A 14,470-nucleotide genomic window follows, 5' to 3' on the forward strand; every position below is an offset into this window, starting at 1 on the left:
AATGTTCATATCTTGTGTAGATATTTTTTGAGATTTTTTTTTCCTAGTTTCATATAACACAATCTCTATCTTTATATCAATTGTATCAACTAACCTTAAAATATGTTATGACAATAAATCAATAAATTTCAGAATTTCTTACGAAATTTTCAGTTTAAAATTTTTATAAAAAGTGTTACGGAAATTTTTTTTGACTTTTTATTATAAAAAATAAAAAAAAAACTAAAAACAGACATAATGCTTACAACTTTATTCAGCTTTGGTTTGACCAGTTAACTAATTAACCTCTCCATATTGTCAGGTTAATATTTAAATATACTTTACTCTGCATTTTTAAGGTCATCTTTAGTTGTGAGCAAGACCCTTTACACACATTAATTATCGAAATTTTCTACTGATTTGTGTAGCATACTGTATAGACTCATTCAGTTCATCCTATATTTATTTCCAATTTGTTTTTATATCAAAAATTTTGTATTCCAACATGTATTTCCTTTTTTCTAAAAAACTGTTCCTTTTTCACTTTGTTAATTTTTTTTTAAAGTTTGTGCAACTTATTAATTTTTTTTAACCTAACTTTAGTTTAAAAATCCATGATTGGTTAGAAATAATTTTTCATATGTAATATTACTATTATTTTTGTTAAAGAAAACTCATATTGTAATACATAAAATATAATATATATTTTATTTTACTGGGAGGCAAACAAATTAAAGAAAGTAGAGAAGTTTTCCTAAATTCTTTAACAGTTATAAATTGCAAATTTAGACCATATCTAATGCATTTTCTTATTTTTGTCTCTATAACATGGGAACTCTATAATATTGTTTCTATAATCGACAAAACATGATTCATAGTTAATCTCTACTATGCCGGTTAACGCGACTTAGTAGAGTTAAGCTCTGGTAGGATCGTGCTGTAACCACTTGACTAAAGACATTTCCATTTAAGTGAGTTCTATTTCATTGAATTAGGGCATCTCCAACCCCATTCTATTTTAGAGTCAAATCTCCCAGTAATCTACCTCTATTATTTTAATTATAGGTATAATAAATTTTAATGTTAAAGAATTATTTTGAAAATAAAAAATAGTTCAAATATTTTACAAAGGAAGAAATATAGCTCTTCTATGTATAGAGCAAAAAAAAATAGTAATATATGTTATAGAAGTGAAAATAAAGGTGGATTGGATTTAATTTTACAATAAAATTGAGTTTAAAGTTAAATATTAGAGGTAGATTAGAGATGCAACGGGAATAGAGTTTGACTTTAACGAGAGTTATTCTACTAGTAAAATAATAAAAACGATTTATAATTTTAAATCACAGTTAAAGAATTTAATTTAATTTGTTTAATTGGGAAGAATTTTGTAGATTATATGAGATTAGAAAGTTTATAGTTGATATATGGTGAATTGGGAAAATGATGTAACTACATAGTGATCCACTTAAACGTCTATAGTACATAAATATATCATAAAAAGATTGCATTTTTTATGTTTTTGTTATTAACGAGGTAAATGACATTGACGGGCAAATCCTTAAGTGCATTATAGACTAAGTAGATATTGAACTTGACTGTTGATAAGGCATTCCATGGTAAAAATGTAAAGAAGTTTACTAAAACATGAAAAAATTTATAGAGAAATAATGATTCCACAGATAAAAAAAGACATTTTAATGTCCAAATTGCTATGCCAAATATTCCAAATGACCACACTCCATTAGCCCGACTTGCAACAACCATGATGGACTGAAAACTCCTGCTAACATTAATGCTTGTCGTGCCATCGTGATTGCGGAATTTCTCTCGCATGTGGGGAAAAGCTTGATGATGATTAGGAACATGCACTGAAATACGCCAAAAGCTAAAATGCCAACTGTATAGTTCTACAGTCTTCTACAATGGTTACAAATTCTCTGAAGAGTTTGTTAGAGCCAGTATATTTTGTATATATACCTTTTTGTGTAAACGGTAAACAAAAAAGCAATACAAAATATAATAAAAAAAGCCAACTATTAGAAAATTTTTAGCAAAACATAAGCAAAAATAATTATAAACTCATACTTTTAATGACTTATAATTATAAACTCCCTAAAAATATGATACAATATAAAAGACTTATAAATGTAATAAATGTGGTCATAAGTGATGGCTTAAATGGCTCTCTCTCAAATTCGAAAGTTGATCTTATATAAATTTTGGTTTAAGCTTTTGTTCCTTTTCGATTAAGAAAACAGTTAGAGAAATTTTGTTAACATAATATCTAGAAGATATTATACGAAAAATCTTTAAATTTGACAATATAAAACGTCGGTTATTAAATGACACAAAAGTATTGATGTCGGTTTGAGAACCAACTTAACATCGCCCGACGAAAATTATATTGGCTTCGGTTCAATTGACACTAATTTTTAGTGTTACTGTAATTGCATTGGTTTTGATAAGTTTAGCGACAAATTTCATTTTTGGCGCAAAATTCAAAAGCTCATACTTTGTATCAGTTCTAGAATTGACGCATATCCATTTTATTTATTTTCTTTCTATATTTATTTATTTATTCTGTATTCCTCAATAAAAAAAATTCAAACTAACCAAAATTTGGAAAAGATCACTATAGAAAAATTGAAGTTTCGTAAACTAGTTTTTTTTCTTTGTTTTATAAAATCTTGTATCTTTTAAAATTAAAACCCCAAAAAAATTTCCTTCCCCTAATAGTAATTAAACTCAACATTTAATAATGATATTAATCTATATCATATATATATGGGAGAAAAACTAGATTGACCCAAATTAAGAGGTTAATTACTAAAGTAACTCATAAAATGTGAGGATTAGATGGGTTATTTTTTTTTTTTTTTCAAAAATACCTTTTTTGCTTTGTTAGGAAAAAAAATAAAGTAAAATTTATCCTTCCAGATTTTCTTTTAAAGAAAATCAAAATATTTTCAAAAGTCTGCTAGACTAGTTGTGACAGATTTATTTGTGTATGACAGATTTGTTTTTGCACAACCGATTTATTTTTATATGACAGATTTTTTATGACAGACTTATTTTGGAAGACCGATTTTTTTAACTAAAGTTATGACAAATTTATAATTGATGACAAATTTATTTTTTAGGACAGATTTATTTATAAAGATACCACAGACTTTCACAATATATGACAGATTTGTATAATATCTGGCAGATTTATTTTCCACTGTTATTTCAGATTTATTTTCTTGACTAAATGTTTGTCGTAACATGACAGATTTTTTTTACAGGAAAATAATTACTAGGTTGACCTCTAGTAATAACATATTTGTTTTAAGTTACAACCGATTTTTTAATTTAACCAAATATATGTCGTTTGATAACAGATTTATAACTTTTTTAAAAATTGCTAAAATGACTTATGTGAATACCATATGTTATGGCAGATTTGTTTATGTTATGACAATTTTTTTTGTTTGCTTCCAAAAATCTGGTGTTTGATAATAGATTTATTAGATGTAAAATATAAATACAGTGACAACAGATTTGTTTTAAGTTATATTTTTTCAGTCATATTTTTATCAATTATATTTTTTATAAATCATATTATGAATCATATTTTTAAACTCCTATATTTAAAGCATATTTTATACATTTTAATTTTCCTAAATTATATTAAAAATTACCATCATATTATTATATATTATATTATATTTTCATAAATCTTATTTTAATACTTTTTATATACATTATTTTTAGTTATAATTTCATACATTATTTTTTAATAAAACTTATTTAAACTATATAATCTTAAACTTCATATTTTTAAATCATATCTTTATACATAATATTTTTATAAACAATTTTTTGAATGTTGAAAAAAAACAAGTTTTTGAATATTATTTTTATATATTATGTTTTAAATCATATTTTATTTTTATAAATTATATTAAAAAATAAAACAACATATTTTTTAATCATTTTATCTTTTTCATTATTTATATTTTTAATCAAAATATTAATTACTATATTGTTTTTTTCGTTTTTACAAAAAAAAAAAATAAAAAAAATTCTGGATTTTTAGTCTTTTAATCAAAATATTAAATACTATTATTTATGTAGCTGAATAGCTTTCCCCACACAGAGCCACTTACTATTCATCTCTCTTTACACATAACAACCATTTCTTACTAGTTAAGTATGGAAGTACCTGGTTTGTCTACCTGCCACGTTGTCACTTTTCAATGTCGATACAATGTATCACATGTTCTTCACCACCTTGATATATATCTACAGACCAAACATTTAAAGTCTAAAACTAAAACTTGTCTGAGACAGAGATTATCCAGGCCAATAAGCTTGTCTAAACTCGTTGGGATACCTAGTGGAACACGTTTCTAAGTTTTTTATGTCTCTGTGATTTTAACTTGGTTGTATAATTAAGAGACGAACCCCCAATGAGGTGTATAGTGAATTCACAGTCCATATGGAGTTTAAAACAAAGCATCCGCTAAATCCGCAGTCCAAATGATTTCTTAGTATCGGGAAGAGGATTAGAATCCTCACACACAACCCTATTAGTATTTCTGTTCTGACACAAATAACAAAAGATATTGTCGAAAAAGAATTCACAACACGACACAAAACGGCAAAAGAAGCAGATTCATATGTCTGCTTTAAGAAACTCCTAAAATCTCAAGGACTCACTAAAGAAGCTTTACTTGATTGGTATCTCATTACTTGATCTCAAGGAGTCACAGTTTCCTCTTCCTCCACAACACTCAGCAATGCAAAAGATCTTGAAACGTCGCATACGATATCTTTTTTGGTGCAGTAATCGGAATCGACCGGCCATTTCATCGGTATAAAAAAATCTCTGCATCAATATGAAAACATAAAAACATAAATTTCCCATGCTTTCAGTCTAATTAACGCCACAAAAGTTTAACTAACTCACCCTTGAGAGCATACGTATCTGCACCGTTTAATCTTGGTTTTCGTATATCTCCTGTAATGTTTCTCTAGATGTTCTGTGGCACAAGAAACATCAGAAGATTGCAGAACCTGCCAGATCTTCAAAACTTGGACATGGTGATTGTTTTTCTTGAAAATGTCTATTGCCCAAATGAGGCTTAGCCCATCATCAATCTCCTGTTGCCTCCACAGATCCTCACACTCTACCTCAACCTCTTGTCGAAGCTCCTTCCCATTAGATAACTTCTCCAAAAAGCTCATAACCTTTTTGTTAATTTCAGAGTCTACTATTGCTTCCAGAGATTTCAAAAACTCATAGCTAAGCCATACCTGTCGGAACATAAAAATAAAAGATCAGAGGATGAATTAAAGCAAAGTAAATTATGTTATACATCATACGTACCTTCCATATCGAATTCTCGAATGTAATAAGCTTCTTGTTTTGAAGCTTATCAAGATCATCAAGTGCTGTTGTTGATCTTTCAATACACTTAGCTAATGACTCATCATCTTCTGCATCATGGAAACAGTCTCTTGCTTTCGCATCATCTACTAACTGCCTCCACACTGACTTATTTCCCGTTAAAGTCGCTTCGTTTCCAAGAATCCATAAGCAATACCTACAAACAACAAGAACTGACTCAAGAGCAAACCAAAACGGTTTCACATGAACATATAAGGGACTAAGAAAGTGTTAAGATATACCTAGCCCGTGTCAATGCTACATTGGTTCTTTGTTGATTAGATAAAAAACCAATTGCTCCTTTACCATTAGACCTAACAGTTGAGATTATTATGATATCTTCTTCTCCACCTTGAAACCCATCTACGGACCTAACACTCACTGTGAATGACCCTCCAGTATTATAATTCTTGCCTATCCTTTCTTGGATTGCAAACACTTGAGCCTTGTAAGGTGAAATCACACCTACGCTGATCGATCTTCCCGTCTTTCTTGATACTAAAATATTACATTACAAAACATAGAATCAACATCAAACTCTAACTTTTAAGACTGATCAAGAATCAAAAAATATGTTTACCTGAGTAAAGCTTTGAGACTATCTCAGCCACAACAGAGACTTCCACTATGTTTTTCGAACTGTAACCTTCTCCAAACTGTTCTCTTCCATAGGCTATGTTGATGAAAGAGTACGGCCCATACATTTTCTCCGGAAGAAAATTTTTCTCGTAACTTCTCACTCTCACAGAAGGAGCATCCAAAATCTTCATATCGTAAAACTCTCTGTTTGGGAAAATACTAATGGAAGGATGCATCCGGTATTGCATGTTCAGCAACTGTTTATTTTGCCCCAACAACACCAATCTCTCAAACAGACTTCTTCCAAGATCAGCCTCTGAAGCAATCTGCACATAACTAGTTTAGTAAGGTGAATGTGTATAAGAATTGTACTAATTAGTAACAAAACAAACCTTGCTTTGGATCATTGCAGGCAACTGCTTCTCATCACCAATCAAAATAGCATGTTGAAGTCCTGGTAGCTGCAAAGGAATCGCTGACTCACATTCTTTTAACTGAGCAGCTTCGTCGATCACAAGAAGCTCTACTGGAGTACTCATGTGTAACTTGGCAGAGCTTGATGCTGTGCAAAAAAGCAGATATGCGTTTGCCAAGCAGAGATCTTTAAGTTCCAACTTCGATATGAAATCTGGAAGATTGATACTTTCACAAATCGATGTCAACATCTCAAGACAATCTTGCTTTCTTGAATCATTCTCCAATCTTTCATCTTCTTTAAGGACATGTTTCATACTTCCATGACAAGACTCATTACTATCTCCCATCACATCAGAAACCGCGATATCTCTAAGGAGGTAATTAGTCTGATTCATTTTCTCCACCACTCGATAGGAGAGCAAAGAAGTTGGTACATGCATGCACAGAGTAGTAAACTGATGCTGCAGCTCTTTTCTTAGTCTGCTAAACCTCTCCTGCACAAACTCCTTAAACGAGAGGTTGGTTTCGTTTACGCGATTGTACTGGCGAAACTCTTCTTCCGGATCACTGAGCAAACAGATCATACGTTTTACATTTGCCCTCCATCCAGTCATAGCCATAAAGCATCTGTAAAGCTCCTCAACTCGGTACTCAAGGAAAACATCGAAAAGATCTTCACGGTCATCGATCTTCATCCTTTCTTTATTACCAAACAACACAATATCTCCAAGACCATACCCACCAAACCTCAATGACGACTCAGAGACTAATTTCACAAGCCTTGAACAAACTTCCAAAACAGCTATGTTAGTTGGAGCACAAGTCAATGTCCTACATCTCATTTTCAGAAGGTGTAAAAGCAGAACACTTGTTGTTTTGGTCTTCCCTGTGCCGGGAGGTCCCCATATAAGTTTGATGTTGTTGGAATGGTAACAACGTTTAGCTTCTAGACAATGCAAAATCGCATCCTCTTGAGATGTGTTCAGTTTGAATGAACGTAGCGTTCGCGTAGAGTGATGTGACGCTACACCCTTACTGTTTTCTTTACAGGCAACACAACTTCCTCCATCAACCTACACAAGATAAGAACATTTTCAACATATGACTTTGGTTCTGTTTTAAAATATAACTTAATTTACCTCATTGTTGCTTTGGAGTACTCTTGAGATAAGCTTCAAGTTTCCTCCTTCTAGATTCGGATGCAACGCGGTCCAAATACGAATATTAGTCATCATGTTGATCAGATTAACCCCAAAGACGCTTAAGCTTTTCCTCTGACCCTTTCCTCTCTTTGTCAATGTTCCATTGTCGTCATCATCATCGAAAATAATGGGTTTTGAAGCCAAAATAGTTATCAAATGTGGATTATCTTCGTTCACTCCACAAACAAGAGCTAACACATGAGGCTCATTGGAAAATCTCAAGTCATCGATTCGAATAGGTCTCTTATCTGTCACTGCAATAAGATCATTAACCTCTAGCAGATTTTGACCTCCATTAATCGTATTGCTACCAGTCATCATCTGCAAAGTAACCTTATAATAAAGATCCTTGGGAGGTTTAAAATCTTTCTCAGCTGGCTTGATTTCCCAAAACTTGAAAGCTGGTGCACGGCGTAACGTTCTCATACTCGACAACAAAGCTTCATGTGTTTCTTCAATAATGGGATTAACAAACGAGTCAAAATACTCTTTGGTAGATGTGAACGTGCTAGGAATTTTCCCAACCTAATAACCAAAAAAAACACCAAATCCATATAGTAACAAAATAAAGTACGCATATATTTTAAGTTTTATAAACAAAACCCGAAAGTTAAAGACTTGGAAGAATACAGAACCTGTCCTTCGTAAAGATTTGAGTTTAGAACATCAAGAAGAGACCAAGAGAAGACAACATCGACTAAATCTCTCCCTTTGATGATTCTCTCTTTCTTCTTAGTTTCCTTTGCTACCCCCCACAATTCCTGCATCTTTCAAAACTCTGTTCCTACAAGACCTCTCGATTTTTTATGTCTTTGATCAAAAGAGTTGTTTTTAGAACGAGAAGATACACTTCATTGTCCAAAAGAAGATAAAGAGATACTTTGTGACGAGGAAAGACCAAAGGTTGGAGTGTTGGAAGTCCAAAAACTGGTTCTTTTTTTTTTTCCTCCTAGGAAAGGACCAATACTACTTTTTACTTTAAAAATTCAAAACATACAACTTTTATTATCTCAATTAATGTTCTTTTTTTAATAATCTCAGTTTATGTTTAATATCCTTTTTTCTTTTTGGCAACGATTTTATGTCCATATCTTGTGTAGATATTTTTTTTGAGATTTTTCTTTCTAATTTCATATGACACAATCTCTATATTCATTATCAAATTGTATCAACTAACCTTAAAATATGCAATAACAATAAATCAATAAATTTCAGAATTTCTTACGAAATTTTCGGTTTCTAATATTTTAAGATGTATGATAGAAAAATATTTTGACTTTATCTTAGAAAAGAAAAATAAAATGAAAATAGATAGTACTACTTACAACTTTATTCAAATTTGGTTCTAACAGTTAACTTAATTAAGCTCTCCCCAAAATCAAATCGTCAAATTAATATTTAAACTATCTTTTAACTCTGCATTTTTAAAGTCATCTTTATTGTCAGCAACACCCTTTGTTGATTCTTCTGTAATCATGTTCTCGGCTTAGTGTAAATATTAATTTGACGATTTGAACTATCTTTTAAATATTAATATTTACACATCAGAAGCAAAGAGATTTTTTTTTTTGCTTCAATCGCAAAATTCTCATTTTTTTTTGCTCCCGTTGATTAACCAATCTCCAATCGAAGCTTGTGGTTAAACAATCTTCAGTCGGTTATGTTGATTAAACAATCAGAGCTTCTGATCAATCGACGACATCAGTGGATATGAAACCGTTGAGAGTCTTCTCCATCAAATCGAAGCTTTACCTTCACTGCTATTGGACAATTTGATTAACCAATCTCCATCTCATGGTAATTTCACCCTCTCACCACACACCTGGTTTATTGTTGATAGGTCATGTTATTGATCTTCGAATTGGTACTTGATCCCATCTATGGACCAACCTTTTTTTATACATATCTCTATTAATCCCATATTGGGGTTTTATCAATTCTTGTAGAATTCAGGGTTTTAGTTTACTTTGTAAGATCTGAATTGTTAGATTAACAACAATGTTTACGTAATAATTGACCTTGGTATGTCTGAAAATTTCTTGCCTTACTAGAAATTTTCTTATGGTTAAATTTGATTAGAAAAGCAATTGATATTGAGTAATGTGTTTGATTATTATTATATTTTGTTTCTTCTCTGTTCTTATTGCAAAATTGTGTGATATTATAAGTCCTGGGTTTAAAGAAGTGAAATATCTTATCGCAGAACCTATTGCTTTGTGGGTGAAGGTACTAATGATACTGCATTTACAGCTCTCAGAATTTGGAATCTTGTGAATATTTTTTTCATATGGTTAATGCTTTGGTGTTGTAGTGGAGAGGGAAATGGCAGGCTGGAATCAGATGTGCCAAAGCGGATTGGCCATTGTCGACGTTAAGAGGGAAACCGGCTGGAATCAGGCTGGAATCAAATGATGTTTGGAGTTGTGGTTCGTGCATCTGTCTTCAATAGAATAATCCAACGTATTTGATGTTGCAGGTTGTAGCTGAAGCAGCTACAGACATAATAATCTGGAAAGAATTTGCAATGGGAGCTACTAGAAGTACAAGTTATCATGATCTTGGGATAATGCTTGTGAAGCTTCATAGTATATGCTTCTCTCTCTCTCTGTCTTTGATGTTGAAGTCTAGAATATTTTTTTTGTTGATTCTTCTGTATTCATGTTCTCGGCTTTGTGTAATTTTTGTTCAGATGATTTTGCAACAATACATGGATCCGGTTTGGCTTGAGAACTCATTTCCTTTGTTGGTACAAAAATGTAACAATGCAGTGAATGCAGAGAGTATTGAATTGCTGAATGAGGTAATGGCTTCACAAGAGGCTGATTGTGTATTGTTCAGACATTTTTAACTCGGATGTCCAGGCTAGCCGTAAAAGACCAAAGCTTGAGATACGACGTGCAGAGGCAACAAATGCATCACAGACTATTACTGAAGCTTCACCACTAGAATTGACTGCAATTGATTCGGAACCTTTTGATTCATATTCTTTGCATTTACTTAATCTATGTAAATGCCCATAACATGCCGTTGCCAACAATTTGATTAAATTTATTTTTTAAAAATAAAGAACTCCAATAAGAGTTTAACATTGGAGGAGTTTAATTTTAATTAACAAACAAAAAGTTCTTATTTTGTAAAAGTACACTTTTTAATTCTAAAAAAATATAAGAGCCTCAAAATAATGATCTCCCAATGGAGATGCCCGTCGATTTAGGTGCTGTTCGTTTCTTCACTGGGATGAATCATCTAAGTGAAGATGAAAAATGATGTTTGTTTATGCCAAATTAACAGATCAGTTAGATGAATCAGTTAAATGATTTTTTAAAAACTTTTCCAAAAAAAGTTAAAAAAAAACTAGCTAAGTCTCATTGGTGCAGTTAGATGGAGCTGATTCAGCCAAAATTTGAAAATGTCAAAAATACCCTGAATAAAACCAAAGAATTACATCAACCCAAAAATATCTTATTTCTTCTTATTCTCCTCTCTCCTTCGATGAAGCTCTTCTCCTTCGACGAAGCTCTCGAGAGCTGAGCTTCAACAAAGCTTCAACAAAGCTTTGTTCTCTCAGAATCTCTTCATCGTTTCATTGTCTCTCTCGTTTCATCGTTTTGGTAAGATCTCAATAACAGTTCTAATCTCTCTAACAGCTCCGATCATCTCAGATTTTGGTGTTTGATCGAACTTTGTGTAACATTTGTTGTTTGCTATACTTAATTTTTGATTCTGCATCTGCTTCCTTCGATTTCAGCTGGTGGGTTTGTCCAAATTTGTTTTGTTCTCTCTTTGAGTTGAGAATTATGATTTAGGTGATACTGCTTTAGACTTTGAAATGAGTTCATGTTTGAATGATTAGAAGTGTTTTAGGTCCAGAGCTTGTATTTGTTGATGCAAACCACATGTTTGATGAGTCTAGAGCTTGTAGTTTTTGATGCAAACCACATGTTTGATGAAATGTCTCAATGAACTTGGCTTGATCTTGTGAATGATTTGAATTTGGCTTGGTCTTGTGAATGTTTTTAGACATGGGTTTGTGTTTATTTATATCTCTATGTGACAATTTTGTTCTTTGCTATACTTTATTTGTTTGTTTCTTCAATGACCGATGCTTATTTGTTTTTTTTTTGTGTGTGTAGGACATAGATCTTCTTCAGAAAAACAATGACAACTATCCCTGGCACTGATGTGAGTATCTTCCCCTCTAAACTCATATTTTAGTTATTGCAGTTTTATAGTGTAGATTGATTTTTTACAAAAATGTATGTTTATATCACTTAAGAATCTTGCATGGAGTGATGAGCAAACCCGTTTCTATCTCCAACTAAGAATTGATGAGAAGCTTAAAGGAAATATAAGAAAACAGAATGTGAATGATGCTGCAAGACAATCGATCATAGATAAGTTTTATGAGGTATATGGGGAAAGACATCCTTGGAAAAAATTTGGGATCAAATATACTACTTGCAAGAAGCAGTACGAAGCTTTCAAGAAACTTACTCACAACAGAACTGGACTTGGTTATCATTCAAATGGGAGCATAAACATGACTGATGACTGGTGGAACGACCGATGTAAGGTATGTAGATTTCTTATTTGGTTTGTAAAACTTATTTTGTGAGTGATGATGTTGTCTAAGCTTTTTGTTCTGCGCTTGCATTTATTTATTCTTAAACTTATTCTTAAGCTTCTTGTTTTGATTTATGCACTAAGTTTAATATATTTCTCATTGTTTTGTTCAGGAATTTCCATGAGCTAGGAAGATAAAAGATAAACCATTTGCAAATGTGGATTCGATGGAAAAAGTCGTTGGTACAGTTCATATCAGTGGAGCTGAGGGTTGGTCTGCACAACAAGGAGAAGAGCAGTTAGACACAATGCATCTGAATCAAGATGATGATCCTGATGATGATACTGAAAGGCAATTCCTTCCTACTCAAGATGTTGATCCTGATGATGATGGTGGATCAAGGCAAATCCTTCCTACTCAGAGCAATATTGGTAATGGTTCCTCTGTTTCCACTGTTAACATTGGTCCCTCATCTTCAAGTAAGTCAAGGGCTAATAGAAAAAGATCAAGGTCTGCACAAGCAGGAGAAGGTGTAGCATAAGTGATTAAGAACAATGTTCAATCACGGGACAATATTCTTTCCCACAAGATTCGAATAATAGAGAGCCACCCTGAGTTTAGTTGTTGCCAGCTTTGAGCTTTGAAGGCTCTACACTCTCTGCCTGCTATAAGAATGTGGTCTCCCTTATACAGAGCATCAATTCAGCATCTGAAGCAAGATATTCTAATCGTCAAACATTTTTATTTTATGAAGATGATGAGAATAAGGTTCTCTACTTGGAGTTTGCAACTGGTGAAAGCAGGGATGCATGAGAAAACATGAATGAAGCTAGAGAAAGATGCCTTCAATGACATGAACGAAGCTAGAGAAAGTTCTCAACATTTTTATTTTTTTTGTAAACCTAATATCTAGTGTCGTATGTTTTCTATAAACTCTAGTGTGAGTATCTACCAGTATTGTCGTATGTTTTATGTAAACTCTAATGTTTAACTTTCAATTTCCTATGAGATTTTATTATGTTTATTTGAGATTTCATTATGTTTATTTGAGATTTTATGATGTGTATGTGAGATTTATGATGTTTATTTGAGATTGTCTTCCAATGTCCTACTAATTTTGGTCACAGGTCTATCACCTGGAACTGAGGAGCAATCTTTGGAGGCCTTTTACTCTAGCTTCATTCAAGTTCTTTCTCAGATTATTCATTATGTAGGTACGAATGATTCATTTATTTAGATTTTGGTTTTGGGTTTTGTTTAAGTTTCATGCTTTCGAATGTGATATAGAGAAACAAATTGTAGGAAACGTTCAGGTGTTTGATTGAGGATGATGACATGGATTTGGTATTAGAGGAGGAAAACTACATGTATGCTCTTATAGAAGAAATGTAGGGAGTGAAGGAAGTTAATATTGACAGACAACTAGTGAGGACAAACAAAGTTGAAAGATTGCGTCATGTGCAGCGGTTTATGTTTGAGTCTAAGGTACAATGCTTTGATATTCTACGCATGAACCAGTAAACATTTAGGAGTTTATGTAAGAGGCTAAGGGAACAGTATAAGTTAGAGGGATCTTGCCATATTTTTCTTGAAGAGAGTGTTGCGATGTTATTAGACATGGTTGCACAAGATCTAACAGTACATGTCATAGCTGAGCGATATCAACATTCACTTGATACAGTGAAGAGGAAGTTGGATGAGGTTTTAAGTGTTCTATTAAAACTCGCAGCAGATATAGTGAAACCTACAAGGGAAGATTTGACAAGTGTTAGTCCTTTTCTAGTAGATCATAGCAGGTATATGCCTTATTTTAGATACTGCATTGGTGCCCTTGATGGTACTCATGTGCCAGTTCGTCCTCCATCAGGGAATGTAGAGCCATTTAGAGGTCGAAAAGCAGAAACAACAATGAATTTGCTTGCAATATGCAATTTCAGTATGAGATTTACTTATGCTTATGTTGGAGTTCCTGGGAGAGCACATGACACAAAAGTGCTAACATATTGTGCTACACAAGAAGCTTATTTCCCCCATCCTCCGCGTGGAAAATACTATTTAGTCGACTCAGGTTATCCAACTAGAAGTGGTTACCTAGGCCCTCATCGCAGAGTTAAATATCACCTAGACCAGTTCAACAGAGGAGGACCACCGACCAACAGTAGGGAGCTGTTTAACCGTAAACATTCTGGTTTGAGATCGATAATTGAGCGAACCTTTGGTGTTTGGAAGGCCAAATGGAGAATTCTTGACAAGAAGCACCCTAAGTATGAGCTGAATAAATGGATTAAGATTGTG

General features: G+C 32.6%; 1 protein-coding gene, 1 long non-coding RNA gene and 1 pseudogene across 3 annotated transcripts; 2 read left to right on the forward strand and 1 right to left on the reverse strand.

The window, feature by feature from the left end:
* Nucleotides 1-4,463: 4,463 nt before the first annotated feature.
* Nucleotides 4,464-8,565, reverse strand: LOC104701177 (uncharacterized). Its single transcript, XM_010416826.2, has 8 exons — nt 8,247-8,565; nt 7,549-8,136; nt 6,385-7,482; nt 5,994-6,318; nt 5,656-5,911; nt 5,354-5,570; nt 4,934-5,280; nt 4,464-4,852 (listed from the first exon to the last, which is right to left on the reverse strand). The coding sequence occupies exons 1-8, from the start codon at nt 8,376-8,378 to the stop codon at nt 4,723-4,725; spliced, it is 3,093 nt and encodes a 1,030-aa protein (XP_010415128.2). The 5' UTR covers nt 8,379-8,565; the 3' UTR covers nt 4,464-4,722.
* Nucleotides 8,566-8,996: 431 nt separating this feature from the next.
* On the forward strand, nt 8,997-10,733 carry LOC109125632 (uncharacterized). Its single transcript, XR_002032737.2, has 3 exons — nt 8,997-9,408; nt 9,923-10,196; nt 10,301-10,733. It is a non-coding gene; the product is annotated as an uncharacterized LOC109125632 (long non-coding RNA).
* Nucleotides 10,734-11,113: 380 nt separating this feature from the next.
* LOC147941336 (uncharacterized) lies at nt 11,114-13,103 on the forward strand (annotated as a pseudogene). The gene is made up of 4 exons (XR_015562060.1): nt 11,114-11,222; nt 11,745-11,793; nt 11,888-12,184; nt 12,348-13,103. The product of XR_015562060.1 is annotated as an uncharacterized LOC147941336 (transcript).
* Nucleotides 13,104-14,470: the final 1,367 nt, after the last annotated feature.

Source organism: Camelina sativa, chromosome 7 (assembly GCF_030686135.1).
Source record: "Camelina sativa cultivar CO46 ecotype springtype chromosome 7, ASM3068613v1".
NCBI classification, from domain to species: Eukaryota; Viridiplantae; Streptophyta; class Magnoliopsida; order Brassicales; family Brassicaceae; genus Camelina; species Camelina sativa.

Excerpts from the sequence above, each read along its gene's own strand:
- LOC104701177 (XM_010416826.2), bottom strand. The coding sequence starts at position 8,378 with ATGCAGGAATTGTGGGGGGTAGCAAAGGAAACTAAGAAGAAAGAGAGA. Across the intron at positions 7,483-7,548 it reads TACTCCAAAGCAACAATGAG|GTTGATGGAGGAAGTTGTGT; the intron begins GTAAATTAAGTT and ends TATCTTGTGTAG. Across the intron at positions 6,319-6,384 it reads CTGCAATGATCCAAAGCAAG|ATTGCTTCAGAGGCTGATCT; the intron begins GTTTGTTTTGTT and ends AGTTATGTGCAG.